Raw genomic sequence first — 26,690 nt, 5'->3', positions numbered from 1 at the left:
CAGCCTCAAGGTCATACACACACAATCTAGCCCCACTGGTGCACCCACATTCATTCTGTCACTGGAAAGTAACACTCATATTGATGTCACAGGCACACCGGCATACCCAAGGACATGTGCACGCACATTTGCATACCCCCTCTCACCTGCATTCTCCTCTTCACAACTCTGCTTGATCTTTCTCCAGCACACAAAGGCCAGGGCCACCAACAGTGCAACAAGACAGATGGAGAGTCCCACCGTCACCCACAGGGCCTCAGGGGGGAATGTCATGAGCTGTCCTGGGAGGGGCAGTAGAGAGAATGGGGAGAAATCATCATGTTTGGCCCCACAGCCATGAGGACAGTACCCTCTGGCTCCAAGGTGTAAATGGGGGAGCTCCCGCCCTCTCTGGACCCCAACACTTATGCACAGAGCTCACTTAAGTTCGCATGCCTCTCCCCTGCTCATCCATACACCCTCCAAACCCTAACACAGCCATAGCTGGTGTGAACATGCCTCAACCTGGCAGGGTTAAAGAGTCTGCCACTGGTGATGCTTAAGAACTTTCTATGGCTCCCTCCTGACCTGAGAATAATGCTTTGATCTTTTTCAGATGATCCAAGGACCTTGATAATCTAGCTGCTGCTTACCCTCCCCAGCCTTTGTACCTAATTCCACTAAAGGAACCTCTGCTCCAGCCAAACAGGTGTCTGACCATTCTTTGCAGAGACAACCGGCTCCCTACAGCCCCCATACATTGCTGTCAGTTTCCCTGACCTAAAAAGTGCTCACAAGCTCTCCACCTAGCTTAAGTCCACCTCCTCAGGAGGCCCTCCCTGACTGCTCAGGAGTCGGCAAACTAAGGCCTGTCAGCTAAATCTGGCCTATGGCCTGTGTTTGTATAGCCTGTGAGCTAATTTTTGTAAAGGGTCACCAAAAAATGGAAAGGGCGGAACAGAAGAAGATGGAAAAGGAACAGCAGCAAGAGATGGTGCATGGCCCGCAAAGCCTAAAGTATTTACTATCCAGCCCTTTACAGAAAGTGTCTGCAGGCCCTGCATGTCGCTGAGGATGGGCACTGATGGCGCCAGAGTGAGGAGCCTGCCATGGTGTGAAATGCTGAGGGCCTTCTGTTAACGCTCTCAAGGCAGACGGAAGGAGCTGGAGTGCCCACACCTGGGCGAGGCCAGCCGCTGCTCTGAGCGTGCCATCCTCCAGCCCAGGCCCTGGGCCCCTGCTGCGTCCTGGGAAGGTACGACAAATCTAACCAGACACAGTGCTGCTTTCCTGTGCTCTCTGGCGAACAGAAGCACCCCAGGCATTAGCAGCCTGGGGGCCAGTGGCTCCTGTGAAAGGTGACAGCTGTACCGAGAGCAGTGCCCTGAGCAGTGGAGGTCCTGGCATAGACACGGGCATTTGCAGTAGATGGGCATTTGCAGTAGATGTCACTTTCAGCTGGCATCGCTGGCAAAGTTGCCGCTCTGGGCATTGGAAGCAAAGGAACTCATCACCCGATAAGCAGGAGGTGGGGACAGCAGCTGATATGAGGGGTCAGGAGGGCCAGTCTATGAAACCCCTGGGGAGCCCAGGGAGGGGCTCCTGTAGCAATGACAGAGTAGAGCCAGAGAAATACCCAGGGGGACAGAGACACTCTTTCTGTGTTCACCCTAGGCTGGCGCCTGGAATACAGGTCAGAGTTGCCCTCATTCAATCAATAAAAGAGCAGGGCTCAGATCTGTGTCTTCAGGCTCCACATACAGTGCCTGCTCCATAAAGGCCCTGCACACAGCACACTCAACTTCACTAACCTTCAGGAGGTGTGGAGAGACTAGGCTACAAGACTGAAAGTCTGAATCCCAGAATGTTTTACAAGGCACAAAGCTGCCCAAAGCAAAATACAGGCCAACGATCCAAAGTAGGCCAGACCTGCTCTAACAAAAACAGGAGGCTGGGTGGAGCAGAGGAGAGAAAATTAGACTGAGAGGCTAGGAGCTGAATTCTGGTCCTGGTTCATCTGCTCGCTGCAGGGTCCTGGAGCCAAGGTTGACAGACCCCCAATGCATGAGTTTAGAGGGGCCATACACCCTCAAAATTTAAATGCAAACTACTTCATTTATCATTTATCCAATTTTCAAAGAGATGCTTAACCCCCAGAAGAGCCAGAGCCACTGTGCTAGTCTGTGGCTTGGGGAAAGTCCTCTCTTCTCCCAGAGCTTCAGTTTCCTCATCTGTGAATGAAAGCACTTTGAATGTTAGTTACTAAAGTTTTAAGTAAAGATTTTTGTCTTTAGTGGGATAAACATTCTCCCTGCAATTACATTTATACTGACAAGGCCTTTCTGCACAGTGTGACAAATACCCAATTCACCCGTGTGCAAATTACCAGGAAGCCCACCAATCCTTCAAGGTCCTCTCAACTCCCACCTGTCCCTGGAGAATTCTCTTGACCAGTCCAGTCAATCTCACTATCTGATAGTTCTGATTCTCTCCTGCAAACACACCAGACAATATGCTGCTCTTTAAAAGGTCAAGGAGACCCCTCAGAACATCCAAAAGCTTGGGGCAGTGACTGCCACACAAAGAGCAGCAACCCAGGGGGTCTCCAGGAATAGGGTGGGGTCAATCTTGGGGAGGGGCTGGGCACAGGAAACACAGCCTTGAAGGAAGGAAACACCTGAAAGAGAAGGATTGAGTCTGAATGCCTAGAAGATAAGTGAAGGCCTTGCAAAGCCCAGGTTCGCTAGGGAGGAGAAGACAGACAGGAATAAGTCAGCGAATCCTGAGGCTTGTGCAGAAACTGGGGACCAGGTGCAAATCAGGACTTGGGTGGGCTGGGTGGGAGAAAACAGGACAGAACCTGCTGTGCTGACCCCAGAATATGTGGGGAGGCCCCTGGGAAAGGTCAACTGGCCCATGGGGAGGAAGTGAGGAGCCAGACTGAGATTCAAACACAGATGGAAGACTGCCCCTTTGGCCTGCGTGCAGGCCTGAGCCCACTTCACATCTCCAGGCACAAGGGATGCCCACTGAGGTGGGTGCTCAAGGAAGGGGAATGGTGTCTGTGCTAGGACCTCCAAACCAGAGATTGTGGCATCAAGCTAGTATTTGACCACATGGGAGCAGCAGAGAGAGCCCCAGCCATTCCAACGGCTGCCTGGGTTGAGAGCTCAATTATAGAGGAGATGACATTGATGGGTTGCTGGGGACTGACCACCTGTAGAAGCCCACCTCTCTCAGGGCTTCAGAATCAGATGGCGCCCATGGATGCAGCAAAGCCTTCCCATCACCCAGAGAAGTTCCCATAGGAAAACACTCCCTTACCAGGTCCCTGGACCATGCCTTGGGGCCGTCCCAGAACTCCCATCCACACCTTGGATTCCAGGCAGGTACTTGGTTCCCTGTATAAGAAGCATAAGTGCCACTAAGGTGCTCCTAGGAGAGCAAATGACAAATGCTTCTTATCAGCTCATTAAGACAAGTCCCTTAAGGACTTCTTGGGGGAGAGTTTGGGACACCTAAAATGTATGAAAATGATCTTTCAAGTCTTCTGAGCATCCGTACTATCTATATTCCAGTCCAGGGTCTAGAAAAGAAGGGGTGGGTCCCTCCATCCTCCCCAGCTGTTCATCAGTCCCCTACCTGTGACAGTGACGGAGCCGTGAGAGTCCTGCTGCAGCACAGGGTTGCGCACCAGGCAGCTGTAGGTGCCATTAGCACCCAGCACCACTCTCAGAACACTGCGCACATCAAACAATCCCTGCTCATTGGCCATCTGCGATGTGGTCACATTGCCTGTCACAGGTACACCCTGCCCGTCCTGCCAGAACACCTCGGCCTCAGGGTAGCCCCGGTAGCTGGAGCACGTGATGGTCACTGTATCCCCAGGCCGCAGATCCTTGTTTGGCTCCAGGGTCATGCTGGGCTTCGAGTAGGGGGCTTGAGGGAGGCAAAGAGCAGAGGTCAAGAAAAGGCAAGGGCAGAGGGGCACAGTGGAGGAACAGGGCACCTGGGGCTATAACAGGGTTCAGCACTGGGCAGTAGGTAAGAGGTCAGGGAAATAAGAGAAGTGTGTCAAGGGGAGGGCACCCCCTTCTGGTGCTCACCTGCCACCTGCAGGCTGACAGCAGCACTGCCAAAGTCTTGGATGCTCACGAAGCAAGTGAAGCTGCCCTCATCAGCCACGCGCACGTGCTGAAGCCTCAGGGATGCATTACCCTGCGCCAGTAGGTCAGGGAAGAGCGCAGTGCGGTTGGCATAGGCGCTGCCCTGGTCCCGGCCTTGCGTGAAGCTGTGCACCAGCTGTTTGGTGTCTGTCAGCTGCCAGATGAGGCTGAGCTGCGCCAGGCTGAAGCCGGGCTCAGGTGAGAAAGAGCAGCGCAAGGTAGCATCGGTGCCCACCAGTGCCACCACAGGGTCTTCAGGGACCTGGACATCCACCGCGCCTGAGGGCAAGGTTGGAGGAGCAGGGTAGTGAGGAAGGGTGGCAACACTCTAGGTTACCACCCTGTAGCCTCCCAGATCTCCTCCCCAATCAACCCCAGGCCCCCTTCATTTTCCCATCTTCTCCCCACACCCAAAAGCAGATTGAGTCTCAGGACTCCCAGACATGGAGTCTTCCTAATCTGACAAAATTCACATCAGGTTGGCCTTGGCCTGACAAGGTCCATTCCGGGGGGCAGACTTGGACCGCCTCTGGTCCTAGCAAACCCTTCCTCCCAGCTAGGACTCATTTCCCTCGCCTTTCCTTCATCCCTGCTGAGATCTGAATGCTTCTCCATCCTTCCAGAAGTCTCCAGAGCCCTGAGTCGGGAGACCCAGAGAGCCAAGAAGGCCTGTCACCATCGCCCTCACCACCTACCACCATGATAAGGTCTCCACTACCCACTCTATTTCCCTTTCCTGTTATTACTAGGTATGGCACTGTTCTGGGAGACTGAAAGTGGGGAACTAGATTCAGATCCTTTGGCCCCTAATAGGGCCAAGACCTCCCTCCCTCAGGGGGACATTAAAGCAAAAAAACCTGCAGGACTTCTGTGGGACGTGATGGTGACGGAGCCGTGAGAGTCCTGCTGCATCACAGGGTTGTGCACCAGGCAGCTGTAGGTGCCATTAGCACCCAGCACCACTCTCAGAACACTGCGCACATCAAACAATCCCTGCTCATTGGCCATCTGCGATGTGGTCACATTGCCTGCCACAGGTACACCCTGCCCATCCTGCCAGAACACCTCGGCCTCAGGGTAGCCCCGGTAGCTGGAGCACGTGATGGTCACTGTATCCCCAGGACTCAAGTCCTTGTTTGGCTCCAGGGTCATGCTGGGCTTCGAGTAGGGGGCTTGAGGGAGGCAAAGGGCAGAGGTCAAGGTAAGGCAAGGGCAGAGGGAGCACAGTGGAGGAACAGGGTGTCTAGGGCTGTGAATAACATGGGTTGGCGCTGGGCAGCAGGTAAGGGGCTAGGGAAGTGAGAGGTGTGTGCTAATGGAGGGCACCCCCTTCTGGTGCTCACCTGCCACCTGCAGGTTGACCACAGCACTGCCAATGTCCTGGATGCTCACCAAGCAAGTGAAGCTACCCTTGTCTTCCACTCGTACATGTTGAAGTCTCAGGGACACGTTGCCTTGTCCCAGTAGGTCAGGCAAGAGCGCAGTGCGGTTGGCATAGGCACTGCCCTGGTCCTGGCCCTGTGTGAAGCTGTGCACCAGCAGTTTAGTGTGTCTCAGCTGCCAGATGAGGCTGAGCTGTGCCAGGCTGAAGCTGGGCTTGGGCGAGAAGGAGCAGCATAGGGTAGTGTCGGTGCCCACCAGGGCCACTATGGGGTTTTCAGGGACCTGGACCTCCAAGGCGATGCCTGGGGGCAGAGTCGGTGGGGTGGGGTGGGGAGGTCAGGATGGGTGGGAACACTCTGGGCCTCTCTAGTCCCCTTCTCCTTCTGAGTTAACTCCAAGCCCCATCCACCTATCCTTTGAGGCCTGAGACCTAAAGTAAGTTTATTAATTGTGGTCCTCAGTCAATCAACACAAACACAGTAAGCACCTACTGTTTGCCAAGTGTAAGAATTAGGAATGCAAGAGAATAGGACCAAAGTCACACCGATACAGAGCTGACATTTTAATGGAAGAGAAGGACACACTAGCCACAAATTCTTAATAGCGTATGATTAGAGATAGGAAGGAAGAAAACATGCCAATGAATTAGAAAGTATGGTGGTAGCTTTTCAAACACCTGGTAGGTACTCAACACCTGCCTGTGCTGGTTTCATTTTCCCATAATTATATATTATCTCTATAAATTTGAAATGGGAGTCTAAAAAAGTATACACTGAAATGTTAATAGTGGTTTTCTCTTGATGAGAAAGGATCACAAGTGCTTTTTCTTTTTTAAATGGACATGATTAGTTTTTACACAAGAAAGAAAAAATACCCATACTTTTAAATATGGTTGTAAGGTACATTCTTAGAGCTATTAAGCTGAGATTTAAAGGGAATGAAAAAGAGCCTGACGCACCAGAGCCCCACTAAAGCAATCCTGTTCCATAGGGTGGGCCCCTGCATAACAGTTCCTTCATTGTAGTCATAGCCAGTCCTCACAGCAAGTCAGCCTGAGTGTCAGTCCCTCCCACTGACATGCCAACAGCAATCAAGGCTCAACTACAACAGGAGGGCACACACAATCCACACAATGGACACATCTGGAGTACCTGGCTCAGGTGACCACAGAGAATATGCCACTGGGCCCCACAGGACACTTACAACATAGGCCACTCTATCAAGACCGGGAGGCATAGCAGCTCTACCTAATACACAGAAACCAATACAGGGAGCAAGCCAAAATAAGGAAACAAAGAAACATGTCCCAAATGAAATAAAAGAACAAAACTCCAGAAAAAGAACTAAACACAATGGAGACAAGCAACCTACCAGATGCAGAGTTCAAAGCACTGGTTATAGGATGCTCAATGACCTCAGTGAAAACTTCAACAAAGAGATAGGGAACATAAAAATGGAAATAGAAAACATGAAAAAGAACCAGTTAGAAATGAAGAATGCAGTAAGGGAATCAACAGTAGAATAGATGAAGCAAAGGATCAAATCAGTGATTTGGAAGATAAAGCAGAAAACACCCAATCTGAACAGCAAAAAGAAAAAGGAATCCAAAAAATGAGGATAGTTTAAGGAACCTCTGGGACAACATCAACTGTATCAACATCTGTAGCATAGAGGTACCAGAAGGAAAAGAGAGCAAGCAAGGAAGTGAAACCTATTTGAAGAAACAATGACAGAAAAATTTCCTAACTGGAGAAGGAAATAGACATACAAGACGAGGAAGCACAGAGACTCCAAAACAAGATAAACACAAGGAGGCTCACACCAAGGCCCATCATAATTAAAATGCCAAAGGTTAAAGACAAGGTGAGAATCTTAAGAGCAGCAAGAGAAAAGCAATTAGTTACGTACATAGGAGCTCCCATAAGACTGTCAGATGATTTCTCAACGGAAACTTTGCAGGCCTATAGGAATTGGAACAAAATATTCAAAGTGATGAAAACCAAGAACCTACAACCAAGATTATTCTACCCAGTAAAGACATCATTTAGAATCAAAGGATAGATAAAGAGCTTCCCAGACAAGAAAAGCTAAAGGAGCTCATCACACCAAACCAGTATTACATGAAATGTTAAAGGATCTTCTTGAAGAAAAAGAAGAAAAAAAGATAAAAATTGTGAATAATAATATGGCAATAATTACATATCTATCAACAATTACTTTAAATATAAATGGATTAAATGCTTCAATGAAAAGACATAGGATGGCTAAATGGATAAAAAAACAAGACCTGGCTGGTGGTGTTCAGTGGTTAGAGCATCGGCCCACATCCCAAAGGATTGAGGGTTTGATTCCCAGCCAAGGGCATGTACCTGGGTTCCAGGTTTGAACCCTGCCCCAATCAGGGCACATGTGGGCAACCAATAGATGTGTCTCTTTCACATCAATGTTTGTCTCTCTCTCTCCTCCCCCCGGCTCGCCCTCCCTTCCACTCTCTCTAAAAATCAATGGAAAATATATCCTTGAGTGAGGATTAACAAAAAATAATAATAAAAGAAAGGAAAACAAGACCCTTACATATGGTGCCTTAAGAGATTCACTTCAGATAGAAAGACACACACAGATTGAAAGTAAAGAGATGGAAAAGGATATTTTGTGAAAATAGAATTGAAATAAAAAGTCTGGGGTAGCAATACTTATGCCAGACAAAACAGACCTTAAAACAAAGGCTATAACAAGAGACAAAGAATGACCCAGCAATTCCACTCTTTGGTGGGTATTTATCCAAAGAAACCCAAAACACTAATTCAAAAAGACGTATGCACTCCTATGTTCATTCTAGTATTATTAACAATAGCTAAGATATGGAAGCAACCTAAGTGTCCATCAATAGATGAATGGATATAGAAGTGGTACATATATACAATGGAATATGACTCAGCCATAAAAATGAATGAAATTTTACCATTTGCGACAACATGGATGGACCTAGAGTATCATTCTGAGTGAAATAACTCAGAGGAAGACAAATACCACATGATTTCACTTTTATGTGGAATCTAAAAAACAAAATCAATGAACAAGCAAAACACAAACAGACTCACAGATAGACACAGACAACATTCTGATGGTTGCCAGATGGTAGGGGGTTTGGGAGGCTGGGTGTAAAAGGGAAAGGGATAAAGAAGTACAAATTGGTAGTCACAAAATAGTCATGGGGATATAAAATACAGAATAGGGAATACAGTCAATAATATTGTAATAACTTTATAGTGTTAAAAGTGTACTAGATTTATGGGGTGATCACCTCATAAGTTATATTATATGTCTAATCACTATGTTGTACACTTGAAACTAATATAATATTGTATGTCAACAGTAATTGAAAAACAAAAATTATTTTAAAAAATAAAATTTAAGAAAAAGGAAAAGAGCCTGACATACAAAGAGCCACATAGAGGCAACAGCAAGTGAGAAGGGCCTTAGTCAAGATTCAGCTTACTATGTGACAATATCAGGAAGCAGTCAGTGTGCATCAGGATGGGACAGCTTTGTGGACCTGTAAGTAATTTAGAGTTTTTGACGTGCAATGGGAAGTGATCCAGGAGGCTTTAATCAGATATAATCTGGGTAACAATGCTTAAAACTCACTCTGGCTCCTCTGTGGAGGGTGGACTAGAAGGCTATTTCAGTGGTCCCTGTAAGAAGTGATGATGCTTTAGCTTTAGAGGGTGGTAGTGGTGATGGAGAGAATGAGACAGATTCAAGGTTTATTTAGGAGGGAGAATGAACAGGGCTTACTGATGGAGTCTGGGTGAGGGGAACACAGGAGCAGGGATCTCAGCAGCCAACTCCATCCCCAGGGGCAGGACCCAGGCACAGCCGGAGACAAACCTCCTGCTCCACCCCTGCCCTCCATCCTGTGGATCTACCCTGTAGCCTCTCCACCTCCTCACCTCTGTCTCCATTCCAGCTCTTCTTTTAGAGCCCTGGAAAGTTAGGAAGGGATCCCCAATAGACTTTTTGGGGGGAGGTGTGCCCATACCTCAAATTATTTTAAAATGCCATTCTTGGGTCATAGTTAGATTGTGTGCTTTGGGTCCTAGCCAAACAGGCACACTCAAAAAGTATAAGAATCAAACAGTCTTACAAAATTTACTGAATACAGCACTCATAAAGGTTTCTTGAACTTAGAAAAAGGACATTTTTGTAAGAAAATATTACAAACAACTATATGCCAACAAATTGGACAATCTGGAAGAAATGGAAAAATACCTAGAAGTATACAATCTTCAAAAGCTGAATCATGAAGAATCAGAGAATCTGAATAGGTAGATTACAACTAGTGAAATTGAAGCAGTAATAAAAAAAATTTAAAAAAACACTGCCCAACAAACAAAAGTCCTGAACCAGATGGCTTCACAGGTGAATTTTACCAAACATTCAAAGAAAAACTAACACCTATCCTTCTCAAACTATTTCAAAACAAAACTATTCCAAGACAAAAGGAGGGAAGACTCCCAAGTTTATTTTATGAGCCAAACATTATCCTAATTTCAAAACCAAATAAGACACAACAAAGAAAGAAAATTACAGGCCAATATCCCCAATAAACAAAGATGCTAAAATCCTGAACAAAGTATTAGCAAACCAGAAACATTAAAAAGGTCCTACACCATGATCAAGTGGGATTTATTCCAGGAATGCAAGGTTGGTGCAATATCTGCAAAACAATAAACGTGATACACCATACAAACAAAATGAAGGATAAAAACCATATAATCATATGGTTTTTAAATGCAGAAAAAGCACTTGACAAAACCCAACACTCATTTGTGATAAAAACTCTCAGAAAAGTGGGAATAGGGGGAACATACATCAACATAATAAAGGCCATATATGACAAACCCAGAGCCAACATCATACTCAATGGGCAAAAACTACAAGTGTTCCCACTAAGATCAGGAAGAAGACAGGGGTGTCTGCTTTCACCACTCTTATTCAACATAGTACTGGAAGTCCTAGCCACAGCCATCAGACAAGAAGAAGAAATAAAAGGCATCCAAATTGAAAAGAAATAAGTAAAACTGTCATTACTTGCAGATGACTGTATATAGAGAACCCTAAAGATTCCACCAAAAAACTACTAGAACTGATCAATGAATTCAGTAAAGTAGCAGGATACAAAATAAATACCCAGCAATCAGTTGCATTTTTATACACTAATAATAAACTATCAGAAAGGGAAACTAAGAAAGTAATCCCATTCACAATTGCTTTAAAAAGATAAAATACCTAGGAATAAATTTAACCAAGGATGTAAAAGACCCGTACTCGGAAAACTATAACACACTGAAGAAAGAAAGAAAAGAAGATACACATAAGTGAAAGCATATACCATGTTCATGGACAGGAAGAATTAACATCATTAAAATATCCATACAACCCAAAGCAATCTCTAGATTCAAAGCAATTCCTATCAAGATGCCTATAGCGTATTTCACAGAACTAGAACAAACATTTGAAAAATTTATATGGAACCACAAAAGACCCCAAATAGCCACTGCAATCTTTAGATAGAAGAACACAGTTGGATAAATCATGCTCCCTGATATCAAACTATATTTCAAGGCCAAAGTAATCAAAACAGCATGGTACTGGCATATAGGTCAATGGAACAGAATACAGAGCTTAGAAATAAACCCACGCCTTTAAAGTCAATTAATATTTGACAAAGGTGCCCGACCGGGTGTGGCTCAGCGGTTGAGCGTCGACCTAGGATCCAGGCGATTGGGGTTCGATTCCTGGTCAGGGCACATGCCCAGGTTGTGGGCTTGATCAATGACTCTCTCATCATTGATGTTTCTATCTCTCTCTCCCTCTCCTTTCCTCTCTCTGAAATCAATAAAGATATATTAAAAAAAAAAGAAAATTTGACAAAGGAGGCAAAAACATACAATGGGGTAAAGATAGTCTATTCAGTAAATGGTTTTGGACAGATACATGCAAAAAATTATATTAGACCACCTTCTTACAGCACACATAAGAATAAACTCAAAATGGATTAAAGACTTAAGTGTTAAACTCAAAACCATAAATATCCTGGAAGAAAAAATAGGCAGTAAAATCTCAGACATTTCTCATAACAATATTTGTTCTGATATATCTTCTTGGGCAAGGGAAACAAAAGAAAAAGTATACAAATGGGACCATATTGAACTAAAAGTTTTTGCACAGCAAAGGAAACCATCAACAAAATGAAAAGACAATCCACTGAATGGGAGAAGATATTCATCAATACATCTGATAAGGGGTTAATATCCAAAATGTATAAGGAACTTACAAAACTCAACACCAAAAATCCAATCCAATTAAGAAATGGGCAAAGGAACTGAATAGACACTTCTCCATAGAGAACATACAGATGGCCAACAGATATATGAAAGGATGTTCAACATCACTAATAATCAGAGAATGCAAATTAAAACCACAATGAGATGTCACCTGATACCTGTCAGAATGGTTAGCATCAATAAATCAACAAACAGCAAGTGTAGGTGAGGATGTGGAGAAAAAAGGAACTCTAGTGCACTGCTGGTGGCAATGCAGATGGGTGCAGCTATTGTGGAAAGCAGTATGGAGTTACCTCAAAAAATTAAAAATGGAACTGCTTTATGACCCAGTGATTCCACTTCTGGGAATATATCTCAAGAAATCTGAAACACTAATTCAAAAGAACATATGCACCCCTATGTTCATAGCAGCATTATTTACAATAGCCAAGATCTGGAAGCAGCCCAAGTGCCCATCAGTAGATGAGTGGATAAAAAAGCTGTGGTACACTTACAGAATGGAATACTACTCAGTTGTAAAAAAGGAAATCTTGCCTTTTGCGACAGCATGGATGGACCTGGATATTATTAAGTGAAATAAGCCAGTCAGAGAAAGACAAGTAACATATGATTTCACTTATATGTGGAATCTAATGAACAAAATAAACTAACAAAGTGGAGACAGATTCATGGATACAAAGAATAGAGTGACAGCTTTCAGAGGGGAGGAGGTTGGCTGCTGAGTGAAAAGGGTGAAGGGATTAAGGAAAGAAAAAAAGAGACTCATAGGCACAGACAACAGTATGGTGATTACCAGAGGGAAAGGGGGGACGGGGGAGGTAGAAGAAGGGAATGGGGAGATAAATGGTGATGGAAGGAGACTTGACTTGGGGTGGTAAACACACAGTACCATATACAAACGATGCATTGTAGAATTGTATACCTGAAACCTGTATAATTTTATTAACCAACGCCACCCCAATATATTCAATTAAAAAAAGAAAAATAAAGAAAATAGTATGGTAATCGGGGGAAAAAGGAAAAGAATATTTTATGGTAGTATTTTTACTGTGAATTACACAGAGAGGGGGGTATCATAATCTTTGCAGTGCACTGAGATCTCTCCCTGCAATTCCAGATGCCACAGGCCAGCTCTGCAACTGGAGACCAACTGGACCAGGGTGCCCCTTTTAGGGCGCATTTGGGGAATGAAACCTCAGGAATCACCCAAAGTCCTTTCTCTAGAGAAGAGCAGCGTTGGGTAGAGATGCTTCCTCTTTATACCACCAGATGGCACCAGAAACTAAGTTTCGTATTCACCCAGGGAGGAAGACCGCGGTCCCTCCTCAGAGCACAGGTACTGATTAGGATTTGAAATACAAGATGAGAGTATTGTTATGAAAGTAGTGGCCATTGTTGAATGCCAACTCTGTGCCAAGCTCTATTTGGGAAGGTTCACATTTATTCAACATGGTGTATGAGCACCTATTATGTGCTACCAATCTTGTTCTCCAAGAAGACAAACAGTAAGAACTAAACATACAATATATCAAGTGGAGATAAATGCTGAAGAAGCATGAAGTAAGGTCAGGGAGGGATGTGCTGTTTTATACAAGGTAGCCAGGAAAGCCTTGCTGAGGAGGTGACATTTGACATATTAGTGCTCACAATGCCATTTTATAGAAGGGGTAATGGAGGCTAAGAAATGTAAAATAAGTTGCCTATTGGATCCTGGAGGTGGAAATGAGCACGGACAGGGTACAGGGGAGATTGGGAGGAGGTTCAATAAACCCTCCCCATCCCTGCTAGGCAGAGAGGCTCCACAGGACCCATGGTGGGAGTACGAGTCCCTCCCCCACCTCCAGCCCTAAAACCACACCCCTCACCTGTGAAGCAGAACCACAGCACTCCTAGGGTGGTGGCCATAGGCACACCTGGGCCAGGACTGCCCATCTTCCTCTGAGGCAACTGACAGCTGGGCTCTCGTGGCGGAAGGCTGCCCCTGCCTGTGAGGAAGAGGAAGTGAAGCCTTTGTCTCAAAAGGTCCTCCCCAGGCATACTCACCTCATCTCCCCTGGACCAGCTTGGGGCAAGGTTGCAACTGCCAGCTGAGAGATCCTTCTTCCCACACACCCACAAGGCTCTCTGCTGAGGGAATTTCTGAGAGATGCTGGCAGGAATTGAGTCACTGGGGAGGCTAAGCTGGGGGAGGGAGGGGTGGTAGCTGGGACCCACCCTTTCAGAACTAAGATTCAAATATAAGAAAGAGGCAAGTAGAGGCAAGGTCAGCCTGCTCAGGGCAAGGATGTGCTCAGATCGGTTTGGGGAGAGGAGCTGAGGCTGGAGCCAGACTTAGACATAGACTAAGAGGTCCGGCCTTTACGCTGAAGGCAGCTGGCAGCCACCAAGATTCTGGAATTGAGGAAAGGATATGGTCCTAGCTGTGCTTCATAAAAATTACTCTGAAGGCATCTGCAGGATAAATGAGACAAGCTGGACAGAAGAGACGAAGCAGGTCTGGGTGAAAGAGACAGGACTGGAGGATGTGGGGACAGAGAAAGGGAGTAGTCAGGGTCCATGGTTTTGCACCCAGTGACCAGGTGGGGTATTCATTGAGACGGAGAAGAGTTCAGTACAGGGCACATAATGTTAGCACAGTTTGTGCAGAAACTTCCAGGGGCAAGTTCTAGGAGGCAGCTGGGTGTATGAGTATGGGGCCCAGAGAGAAGGAACATTTGCTAGTTTATTACATATAGATTGAGTGACCAAGATGATCAGAAATGTAAGGAGCTGACCTCTCGTGGCTGACCCCCATGGCTGGAGGCAGGACTAAGTGAGACGCAGGTGTGTGGTCTCAGGTCAGACCTCAGCAGGGGGCCCAGACCTCCCGGGTCCAGCTGCTTCCAAGCCTGGCTGTACCCGAGGTATCTTACTTGGGCAAGCTGCTCAAACCTTGTATCTGTGTCCCACAGCTGCTGCCTGATTGTCCCTGCCAAGCCACATAGCCAGTGTCAATCTATACTATCCAACACTGATAAGCACATCTATAACCAATTTCACGTTCTCACAGCCCCCAAGGGGAGGCAGGCTGAACTACTTGATCCCATTTTGTAAAAGAAACAAAATTAAAGCCCAGATAAGTGAAGTGACATATTAATGTGATGTAATTTGCCAGTTAGCACAGCTGAGAAGTATTTGGGTTCCCAGCCACACCTTCCTGCCCTTCCACAGAGCAAAACCCTACAGCCATTAGCATCAGTTCCAGTCACAGGCAGCTGGCTTCAACCCTTCTAATCCCAGCCAACCCCCACATACCCAGAAGCTGGGCTGAGGGAGTCCCTCAGTTTAACCCAGTACCTCCTGCCAGCCCCCCCTCCCAGCTGTCTGCAGTGGGGAAGCCCTGAGCAGCCACTTCCTTCCTAGAGGCTTCCGGTCCAAACCTGGTGACCCAAAGCCACCTGCTGAGTCAGCAGCCTCCCACTCCATTCATAAAAGCATTCTTGGCAAGCATCACATCCTGCCTACAAGAGCCACCACAGCCCACAGGAAAAGCTAGCAGCCTGCCATGCCTGCCTGCCCCACTAAGGATTAAGAAGCTCCCAGATTCCAAGTCTCCCTTCATCACTTTCACCCTCAGACAAACCAAGGCCTGTCTGTTCTTCCTGGACCCTTCCCTCACTCTCTCCCTGCTCCTCTTGCCTACAATCTCCCACCCTGACTCTCCTGCCACCCTCCTCACTGGCCCTGCTATCTCCGCTCTGTCCCCAACAATAACCCCATTCTCTACAGTGCTTAGGACCTGCTCATGTCCTTCCCCCTGCTCAAGAGGCTCCCATGGCTCCCCATTTACTACTGAAGTTAACCCACAGTCCCCTGCCCAACACTCAAGACCTTTCTTAATAACTGTCATCTCTATACATCAAGTTAATTCCTGCCACTGGGGTTTTACTCTCCAGGGTCTCTTGGGAATGCCTGCCACTTCTGTGAATGTGGGGGATCAGGGAGCACCTTTCTCCTGATCAGACCTCTCAGGGCTCCCCAAGGGCTGAGCTGTCCTTCCCTCCAGTGGAAGAATGGGGGGTTCCAGGGGTGGGTGTTGGGTTTGCTCCCTTTGACTCCTTTCCTAAACTCTGAACCCAGGAAAGTTCCCACCTTTGTGGCTCACCCTGGGAAGAAGACTGACAGCACAGAACTGAGGAGACCTGAGAATCCCACAGCACCAGTGGCTCCACCACAACAGCTGGGCACCCAAGAGCAGAGGGCAGAAAGGAAAAACAAAGCTGGGAGATGGGGAGCCTGACAGAGAACAGAAAGACAATCACTGCCCTTGGGGACAGATGAGCGCCTCAACCCCCAGGCGGGACCTGCCCTGTAGTCAGTATGTGCTACTCTCCCAGTGAGTCACCAGCCAGTCATTCCTCCCTCCTCTCCCTTCCCCCTCCCCATCCCAGTCCTGGCTGAATGTGGGAACTCCAAGGAGTTCTGCCAGGAGAGACCAGAGTGCCTGGGCTTTAAGAAAGAAGCAGGAGTTAGGACCCAGGCCACATTTAGCCTGAGAGTACACCAGGCACATCCAACCTGCAACAGAGGTGGAGCCACAGGGAAGCACCCGAGAAATGACCCAAGATGTGACCCCCATAAAACCCAAACCAAAAACAACAAGGGCTGAGACTGGGCTCTATACCAAGATGCCCTGGACTTGGGGGTGCCTAAGAGGGACTCCTTGACACAACCATGGCCACCAGCAGCGGCCCATATTCTCCAGCCTCCTCTCAGCCCTTGCAGGGGCTGCTTGGGCAACACTTCCCACAAAGAAGGTAAGAAGGGTCAAGCCATATAGCCAGTGTCAATGTCTGCTAACCAGCATAGTACAGAAGCAGGACTTCTAAAAACAGCAGTTAAGCCTGAGGCAAGCTGCTCACCTAGACTGCCGGGATACTTCAGCCAGTCTTTTTTTTTCTTAATCCAGTTTAAGTTAAGTTTTTATTACCTGCAATTGAAGGAGTCCTCAAATATACATTCATTCATATATTCAGTAATGCATTTAACTATTAGGCAGGTACTGGGGAAAGAGAGATGACTAAAATCTAGGAGCCTGTATTCCAATAGGGAAGGTGGGCATGAATCACTGCAGTTCAGCATAGGGTACTACTTAAGGTGCGGTGAGGGTCACTTGGAGGCACCTCAGAGACATGATAACCCTGAGTCCTGAAAAATGATTAGTATTCTTCAGGTAGACAGACTGGGAAAGGTGGCCCCTCCCCAGCCCCAGTCCTCCTGGCACTGCCTGTTTGCCTCTCAACTGAACTCTTTGAAGAGGTAGAAAGTTTGAGGTGCTAGTTCTAGCTCTGACACTTTACTGTGCAGTCTTCACAGGTGACTTCCCCTCTCTGAGCCCTATGTTCCCATCCATAAAAGAGCTTTGCTGGATGCTATTATAACTTTGTTAGTGTGTTAAGCCTTAGTGTACTCGTATATCCCTAAGGTTAGCCAATTAGCTGCCATGCAGTTCACAATGAAATGTACAAAACCACTGTGCAGAAATGACGAGCTTTGCTATTACACCTAATCTCTTCTGTAGAAGTTTTAGTTAGGCACATGGCCACTCAGCTAGACTACAGATCCCAGCCTGCCTTGCAGCTGGCTGTGGTCACATGACCACTTTCTAGCTAATAGGAGGTGAGAACAACAGATGTATCCAACTTCTGGGTCATGCCCTTAAAGAGAGAGCATATACCTGCTCTTTTCCCCCTTCCCACTGGCTGGAACTCAGATATAGGGAGCCATCTGGGGCCATGCTGCCAAAGGAACACCCTAGGGACTGCAAAGCAGCAAGATGGAAGGCCCCTGAGGGGCTGCAGTATCAGCCCTGGACTACCCAGACTATCACATGGGAGAGAAATAAGCATCTATTCTAGCATAAGTCACTGTTGTTCTGGGTCTTTCTTACAGCACCTGAAGTAACTAATTCAGGGAGCCATCCTTTCCTTACTTTCCCTCCTCTCCCCACTCTGCTCACCCCATGAAAATTGCCACTGCTCAGAGCAGCAAAAGAAACCACATCTAAAATAGATATTTCAAAATAAGAACTGGACACTATCTCATCAGAGTCACTTAGTGGTGCCTGGCCCAGATTCAATTTCAAAGGTAGACTTGATGGGCTTCATTGTTTGTTTGGGAGGGAAGGGCTGAAAGAGTCAAGGTTGTACTGAAGGCTTGGACAAACATGTGGACACACATAAGATGAGGATGCCTGGAAATGGAGCATGTATAGGGGCAGAACAGTGTGGATCACCATGCCAAAATGTGTGATGGACTCCTGAACACACAGAGATGGAGCTCAGAACAGAGGGGGACAAGAGAGCTATCCATGCATTGGTGGTAACAAAAACCAAAGTTGGGATCACTGAGGGAGATCACAAAATGAGAAGAGGTCCCCCAACAAATTCTGGAGAAACTGCGGAAGTTAATGGTCAGGATCAGAACAGGGAACCTCTCTGGCCACCCCCAAAACCTCTGTTTTCCCCCTCCACTGATAGACACCCACTACCTCCCAAGTCAGTGTGCTAACTTTTGGGCAGCTCCCACTGGTGGAAAGCTCTGTTATATTGAGCCAAAATCTGTCTCTCAGCCCATGTCAGTCCTCATTCGACCCCTTGGACCACGCAGAACAAGTCTGCCCTCTCTCTTGTAACAACTTTGCAAGAATTCAATCTTCCTCTCTCTTGATGAGGTCACCAATGGGCAGCATGCCATATTGTTCACCAAAATGACCTAAAATAATAGACTATCAAAGCTATGGCCAATGACCATAGTTGTTTCCATGTATTCCTGCTGATCCACGTGTGGATGACAAAAGAGCCACATACTAAACTGACAAGCTCGGAGGAGGTCAGCATGGTGGGTCCTACAAACTCAGAGACCTAAAGTAACTATATAGGATGGTCTGAACATAAAAATTCCTAACTAAAAGCAGGTCATGGCAGGTAGTCCCATCCTAGGCCTGTAGCTTCCTTAATAAAGGTCAATCTTTACCTGCCGTGAGCCTGTGTATGGTCTTTTTGCATCTAAGATAACATACCTTTGAAAAGTCAGAGTGATCTCCTCTTCCAGACCCCTCAGGGCACAGCCTGACGGAACAAGGGCAGGAGACCACAGAGGCCCTCACGGTTACCTCATTCCCTGCAGACCGTCTCTGCACTGGAAATGTTAGCTACCCTGTACCCTCCGATGTAGAAGAAGTACGTGTCTCAGCTTTACTCTTTATCCAGTCCCAGAGGTTTCCCTGCCTTGCTTTCTCTCACTCCCTTAATCTACCACCAGTGGATTTCATGCCCCTCCCCACTTCTTTGATTCTAATGCATAAAATAAGCTGCAAAACTGCCATTCTCTAGAGCATTTTCTCAATCCATTGAGATTTTGCTTTCTGGCAACTGTCATCAGTTTGGCTCAAATAAACTCTTAAAAATTTTCTACAGATTTGGGTGTTTCTTACATCGGCATACTTCTCTGCCATCCTCTTCTGAACAATTCGGGGAAAAGGTGGAGCTTTATAGGCGGTTTCAGTTGTTACTGGTACATTTCGTCCAGTTAAGCTGAGGCCATCATTCCAACTGCCATGATCATTTTTTTAACTGTGGCAAAATATAACATAAAGTTTACCATTTTAACCATTTTAAATGTACAATTCAGTGGCATTAAGTATAGTCACAGTGTGTTGTAACTATGCCTTGATCTTCTGAAGTACTGTTTTGACAGTCATTGGTATATAGAAGGTGCTCAATAATTTTTTAGTGGATGAAAAGTAAAGATCGAATGAACGTCATCCAAAACAGCTGCTTTCCTCTCCCTGCTTTGTCTCTTGTGCCATCAAGGTCCTCAGGGAGAAAACAGGAATGGGAAAACCCCAGGGCACTAGGGTCTGCCCTGGATCAATGTCCTCCAATATTTAGGGCTTGTGAGTCTTCCTACTTGTGCCACCACCCAGCTGCCAATCTGCCCATCTAAGCCCCAAGGCTGTCATGGGATGCGTCTTGGCTTTTGGTAGGGTACCAGTCACATGGAGAAGATCCAGAAAAAAGGTTCATTTGAAGAGAATAGACTGATAATTTGTTCCAGGACTTTGTCAGGGATTAAGGACAAGATCACCAACGTGTTGTTCCCACAACCTGCCTTCTTCCCCATAAAACTGGTTATTTGCCCACCTCAAGTCTCCCAGCACTCATTTATCCATTCATGCTCCCAGGCGCTACAAGCAGAGATGGAGAGACAGACATACAAACGTACGATCATAAATGACCTTGGTCTTCAGCTGGGTTGGGTTCGTCATTAAGTTTCATAAGTTACCCATGTTACTATAGTCAAACCTCAGTTCTCAAATGTCTCCCATCTCGAACAATTCGGTTCTCAACCAAGTTGTTCATGGAAAAAATGTCTCGGTTGTAGGAAAAAACTTCAGTTCTTGACCCAACAACCCTTTCAATCTGCTACCAGCATGATCAGTTATGTGTTTCCCAGGTGACAAAGAAGAGAATGCAAGAATACGAGTGTTTACCTCTAAACCCCACATTGTTAACATGTCAGGAAATTGTGCTGTGAATGCTGTCATGTTTTTGCTTTTTTTTTTTTTTTGCTGCTTATTATTATTAAATACATACAGTAAGTCACCATGGGTCCTAAGAAGATTAGTGATAGCAGCGAAGTGAAAAGGAATGTTGTGAGAATGATGATAGAGCTTAAAAAGAAATAATTGCAAAGTATGATAGAGGTGTCTGATCTGGCTACTGAGTATAGCATGGCGAAATAGAAGATTAGCACAATTTTAAAACATAAAGAGGCCATAAGAGGATATTTAATTTCCTCACTTGCTTGAGGCTGATGTACAAAGCATAGGGGGAAGTGTCTTCCCAGACCATGCAATCAGGTCCTGGATAATGCTGCTAAGGGTGTGAAAGTGTTCATGAAACAACAATCACAGGCAATTGAAGAGGTAGAGAAACTGTTGTTGATTTGGATAAACAAAAAGCAGTTAGCCAGTGACAGCATTTTGGAGGCAATGATATGTGAAAAAGTGAAGATGCTGCATGCTGACCTGAAAGACATCCCTGGAACGAGTGCTGAAAGTGATTCTAGTAAGGGGGTGGTTCAATAAATTTAAGAAAACAAGTTGCATTCATAGTAAAGTGAGGCGTGGAGAGGCTGCCAGTTCTAACAAAGTAGCCACTGGTAACTACGTGACAGAATTTCAAGAATATGTAGAGACCTAGGGATTTGCTCACCAACAAGTGTTCAGTTGTGATGAGACAGGCCTCTTCTGGAAGAAAATGCCAAAGAAGACCTACACCACACAGGAGAAGTCACTGCCAGGACACAAGCCAATGGAGGACAGGCTGAGTTACTGCTGTGTGGGTATGCGAGTGGGACTTTAGACTGAACCTCTACCCACCTACCATTCTGAAAACCTGCGAGTTGTCAAGAAAAATGTCATAAAAAACAAGGTGAATGCAATGTGGAGGACTAACAGCAAAGCTTGGGTAAACAGGCCATTTTTATTGAGTGGATTCATGAAGTGTTTGCCCCAAGTGTGAAGAAATACCTCTGGGAAAAACAATTGCCACTCGGGGCACTTTTCTAATGGGCAGTGCTCCTGCCTACCCTCCAGGCTTGGAGGCTGAGCTGGTGGAGGAGAACAGCTTCATCACTGTGAGGTTCTTGCCACCTAACACAACGCTTCTCATCCAGCCCACGGACTAGCAGGTCATTTCTAATTTTAAGAAACTCTACCCAAAGGTACTGTTTCAGAGGTGTTTTGAGGTGACCTCTGAAATTAATTTAACCCTCAGGGAGTTCTGGAAGGAACATTTTAATATTCTCACTTGCTTGAGGCTGATAGACAAAGCATGGGGGAAAGTGTCTTCCTGGACTATGCAATCAGCCTGGAAGAAACTGTGGCCTGAGTCTGTTGCTGGAAGAGACTTTGAGGGCTTTGAGGACGAGCCAGTGTCTGCTGTGGAGGATACTGTGTCTCTGGTCAAGTCCCTGGATGTGGAGGTGGAGGTGGAGGGTGAGGTGGAGGAGTTGGAGGGGGACCACAGCACTGAGCTGACCACGGTGGAATTCCACACCTTCAGAGGGAGCAGCAACAGACGGCGGCTGAGGACCTCCCTTCAGAGGAGGAGGAGAGAAGGGAGGATACTCCTACCTCACTAATCAAGGAAATGCTTAGGAATGGGGCGAAACGCAAAGTTTGATTAAGAAATATCACCCTGACAAAGAAGTAGCAAACCATAAGATAAACCTATTCAATAATAAAGCAGTGTTTCACTTCAGGCAAGTGTTAAAACGTCCGCAAAAACAAACATAACTGGATAGGTCTTTAGTGAGACAGAGGCCAGCAAGCTCAAAGCAAGTTCTAGCGGAGCAAAGAGACAAAAGAGAGAAAGAACCCAGGAGAACAGCTACCTTACATTTTCATGGAAGAGGACACCTCCATGAAAACACCTCCATGCTCTCAACATTAAAGGTGATTCCAGTATGTATGTAAATTTTCATTTTTTACTGTACATTTTATTTCCTTTTTGTTAAATTTTCATTTAAATTTCATGTTGTTTTTGTTTTGTTTTTTGTTTTGTTTTTTTTAAATTTATCTTTATTGTTGAAAGTATCACAGGTGTCCCATTTTTTCCCCCCAATTGACCCCCTCCACCTCGCTCCCACCCCCTCCCCAGGCCTTTCCCCAGTAATTGACTGTGTCCATGGGTTATGCATATAAGCATATAACTTCTTCGGTTAATCTCTCCCCACCCTCCACCCCCCTTTCCCTCTTTCCTCTGAAATATGATCATCTGTTGCATGTGTCAATGTCTCTGGATCTATTTAGTTCATCAGATTCTTTTGTTCATCAGCTTCTTGTTAAAGAAGACCCTTCAACATTTCCTGTAGTGCTGGTCTGGTGGTGATGAACTCCTTTAGCTTTTCCTTGTCTGAGAAACTCTTTATCTGACCTTCAATTCTAAGTGATAGCTTTGCTGGGTAGAGCAATCTTGGTTGTAGTTCCATGTTTTTCATCACTTTGAATATTTCTTGCCACTCCCTTCTGGCCTGAAAAGCTTCTGATGAGAAATCAGCTGACAGTCATATGTGTGCTCCTTTGTAGGTAACTAACTGTTTTTCTCTTGCTGCTTTTAAGCTTCTCTCTTTGTCTTTAACCTTTGGCATTTTAATTATGATGTGTCTTGCTGTGGGCTTCTTTGGGTTCCTCTTGTTTGGGACTCTCTGTGCTTCCTGGACTTGTAAGTCTATTTCTTTCCCCATGTAGGGGAAATTTTCTGTAATTATTTTTTCAAATAGGTTTTTAATTTCTTACTCTTTCTTCTCCTTCTGGTACCCCAATAATACAAATGTTGGGCCTCTTGAAGTTGTCCCAGAGGCTCCTTACACTGTCTTCATATTTCTGGATTCTTTTTTCCTTTTGCTCTTCTGGTTGGGTGTTTTTTGTTTCCTCATGTTCCAAATTGCTGACTTGATTCTCAGCGTTCTCTACTCTACTCTGCTGTTGATTCCTTGTAAATTATTCTTCATTTCAGTTTGTGTAGCCTTCATTTCAAATTGGTACTTTATTATGTCATCGATTTTCTCAGTTGTTTTCGTAATACTCTTACTAATATGCTTGAGCATCCTTATAAACAAAATTCTGAACTCTGTATCTGTTAGCTTGCTTGGATCTATTTCATTTAGTTTATTTACTACAGATTTCTTCTGTTCTTTCCTTTGTGACATGTTTCTTTGCCTCCACATTTTGGCTGCTCCCAGATGTTTGTTTCTATGTATTAGGTAGAGCTGCTATGTATCCTGGAATTTGTAGAGTGGTTTTGTGTAGTAGATGTCCTGTAGGGCCCAGTGGCTCAGCCTCCCCAGTCACCTGAGATGGGCCTTCTAGGTGCTCCCCTGTGTGGGCTGTGTGCACTGTCCTGTTGTAGTTGAGCCTTGGTTGCTGTTGGTGTCACTGGGAGGAACTGACCCCCACGCCAATTGGCTGTGAGGACCAGCTGCAACTACATCCAAAGAGCTGCTGTGCTGTAGACACCCCTATGGAGCAGGATTTACTTCAGTGGAGCTCTGGTGTTCACCAAGTGCACCCCTTGAGTGTGTCACTTGTGGCTGTGGTAGGGTTGTAATCCAGCGTGGTCGATTCTGACCACAAGGTGCACTGTCTCTGGGGCCTCCCGGGAGGTGCAAAGTCAGCCTCTGCCAGTGCCTTGCCCAGGGCCACCCAGCATGAGCTACACAGCAAACCGTAGTTGGCTGCTACTTGTGCTGGGCTTGGAGGTGTCCAGGAGAGGCCAAGCTATGAGCCAATGCAGGCTGCTACTAGTGCCAGGCCTGGGGCCACTTATCAGGCCGTATGGGGCCCGCTGCTGCTTGTTTGAGAGACTTTAGGAAAGTCCTAAGCATGAGGCTCAAGAGGCCACTTGCACAGAAAAGCCACTGGAAATGGCCTGGATGAGCCTGCAGGTGGGGAGGGGCGGGGCCTCCGGGAATCACCAGGGCGGGGCCAAAGGCGTGAGTCAGGTGCTGGAGACTCAAATATGGTGTCTGCCTGCCGGCTCTGTGCGGGAAGGGCTCGCCAAAGGAGCAATGGCCTCTGCCAGCTCTTCTACCTGGGAGAAAGCTGCCCCTCCACCTCTCACCCCAATTTTAGGCAGGTTAGTTCCTTCCTGAATGTCCCAGGTTCCTTTCAAGCTGCTGGTCACTGGGGCTCAGAGGGAGCACGTCCCAGTGACTCTATGCACGGGCCCTTTAAGAGGAGCTGCTGGGGCTCCTGCAGCCTCCGAGACCCTCAGGGACAGTCCCCACTGGTTTTCACAGCTCGAAGTTGTGAGGACTTCTCTTCCCGGCCCTGGAGCCCTGGGCTGGGGGCCTGCTGTGGGGCTGGGACCCCTCACTCCTCCAGGAAACCTCCATCCCTGAGATACCCCTCCGGGGTTTAACCCGCAGCACCGGGTGTGGGCCTGCAGCTGCATCTCTGAAATTCAGCCCTGATCTGCCCGCATCTCCGCCCCTCCTACCCATCTGGATGCTTCTTTAGTTCCCTGGTTGAAGGGCCTCTGTTCAGCCAGATTTCAGGAGGTTCTGAGTAACGGCTGTTCTATATTTTAGTTGTAATTTTAATGTGGTTGAGGGAGGCGGCAGGTACAGCTGTTACCTACGCCGCCATCTTCTCGTTTTTGTTTTTAAAGTGTATATTTATAAACAGTACACTAGACATGTACTGTATATAAGAAAGGTTAAAACGAGGAATCACTTGGGGGTCTGGAACGGATTAATTCAATTTACATTATTTCTAATGGGAAAAATGATTAGGTTTTTGAACAAATTGCTTCTGGATCACCCTTTTAGAACAAATTAAGTTCAAGAACCGAGGTTCCAGTGTACATTATTTTGTTTGCAACAAATAATAATAATAAAAGTCAAGTGTTGAATGCCTGCTATGAACCAGGTTCTGTTCTACATACTCTTGCACATATTAACTCCTTTAAGCCTCCCAACAATTCTAGGCACTATTATTATCCCATTTCACAGGTGAGGAAATTCAAGCATAGATTTGTAATTTTCTCAAGGTTACAGGGCTGCTAAATGGCATATTTGAAATACCGCTTTTTAAAATGTTTTTATTGATTTTAGAGAGAGAGAGGAAAAGAGAGGGAGAGAAAAACATCAATGTGAGAGGGAAACATTGATCAGTTGCCTCCTGCACACACCCCAAGACAAGGGACTGAACTTGCAACCGTGCATGTGCCCTGACTGGGAATGGAACCTGCAATATTTTGGTGCACAGGAAAACACTCAACCAACTGAGCCACACCAGCCAGGACAAGTACCACTTTTATAATAAAAATAGAAAAAGGGTTTGGGGGAAAATCTATAATTAAAATAGAATATGACAAGTACTTTGATGCAGGTTTATATCAGGTATTGTGAGAATAGAGGGTCAAGCAATCTGCTGGAGGAGTGGGGAGGATTAGGAAGGGCCTCACAGAGGAGGAGAGATGGTTCGCTATCTAACAGAGGGGCAACATAAGCAAGGGTGTGGAGGAGGGAACAACCACAGGACGATAGAGACTCCTAGGGGAGGATATCAGCAGGTGAGGCTGGTCAGTGAGGGGTCAGTTAAGGACACTGAATTGATCCTGGAAACAGTGGAAAACTGTGAAACGCTAAAATCTACACCTATACTTCTCTCCCTCCACTGTCTATCCCAAACTGTCCTGAGATATCCCTGACAGATCCTCAGAGATCTTATTTCCAAGTTCACTCAGCACCAAGACAGGCGATCCCCATGGCCAGAAGACAAACCCATTTAAAGCAGATTATCATATCCCCACCTGGGAGTCCCTTCTTCACCTGGGAGAAGCTTCTGGTCCTTCTTTCCCTCACAAAGAAGCAAAACATGCTGAACAAATCTTCTGTCTTCAATCATTAGTCTTTTTTGTTGTTGTTGTTCTTGTTTTTAATATAATTTAATATTTCCATCACCTTTTATCCCCTCTGTGCCCTCTTCCACCTCCACCTCCACCCCTGCAATCACCACACTGTTGTCCATATCCATGAGTTCTCTTTTTGTCTTTTCTGCCCAATCCTTCCACTCCCTCAACCCTCCTCACACACACACACACACACACACACACACCACCAGGAGTTATCTGCCTAATCAAAAGTCAGTGGGTAGTCTTGATACTCTTATTCTGCTGCACAGCCTCTCTCTGGTTCTAGATTGGCTCCTTCTGATAACAGGGCCACTTTCCTGCAGGGAACCCAGTCCATCTGATGCTGG

At 46.2% G+C, this 26,690-nt stretch overlaps 1 protein-coding gene across 3 annotated transcripts in view; it reads right to left on the bottom strand.

Annotated features, from left to right (window-relative positions):
- The window catches only part of CD276 (CD276 molecule), a 40,733-nt gene that overhangs the window by 5,314 nt on the left and 8,729 nt on the right, over nucleotides 1-26,690 (bottom strand). For 2 of the 3 annotated variants that reach the window (XM_081147837.1, XM_081147835.1), the window contains exons 2-5: nucleotides 13,744-13,863; nucleotides 4,086-4,424; nucleotides 3,622-3,918; nucleotides 147-281 (exon numbers count right to left, since the gene is read on the bottom strand). In XM_081147837.1, the coding sequence (XP_081003963.1) occupies nucleotides 147-281; nucleotides 3,622-3,918; nucleotides 4,086-4,424; nucleotides 13,744-13,810 (838 nt within the window). In that variant the 5' untranslated portion in view covers nucleotides 13,811-13,863. The remainder of the gene's footprint in view (nucleotides 1-146; nucleotides 282-3,621; nucleotides 3,919-4,085; nucleotides 4,425-13,743; nucleotides 13,864-26,690) is intronic. The other variant, XM_081147836.1, reaches the window with a different exon arrangement.

This window comes from Miniopterus schreibersii, assembly GCF_964146895.1.
Source record: "Miniopterus schreibersii genome assembly, chromosome: 1".
NCBI lineage: Eukaryota > Metazoa > Chordata > Mammalia > Chiroptera > Miniopteridae > Miniopterus > Miniopterus schreibersii.
Note: the sequence above shows the minus strand (reverse complement) of the source record. Positions and strands in the feature narration are given on the sequence as shown.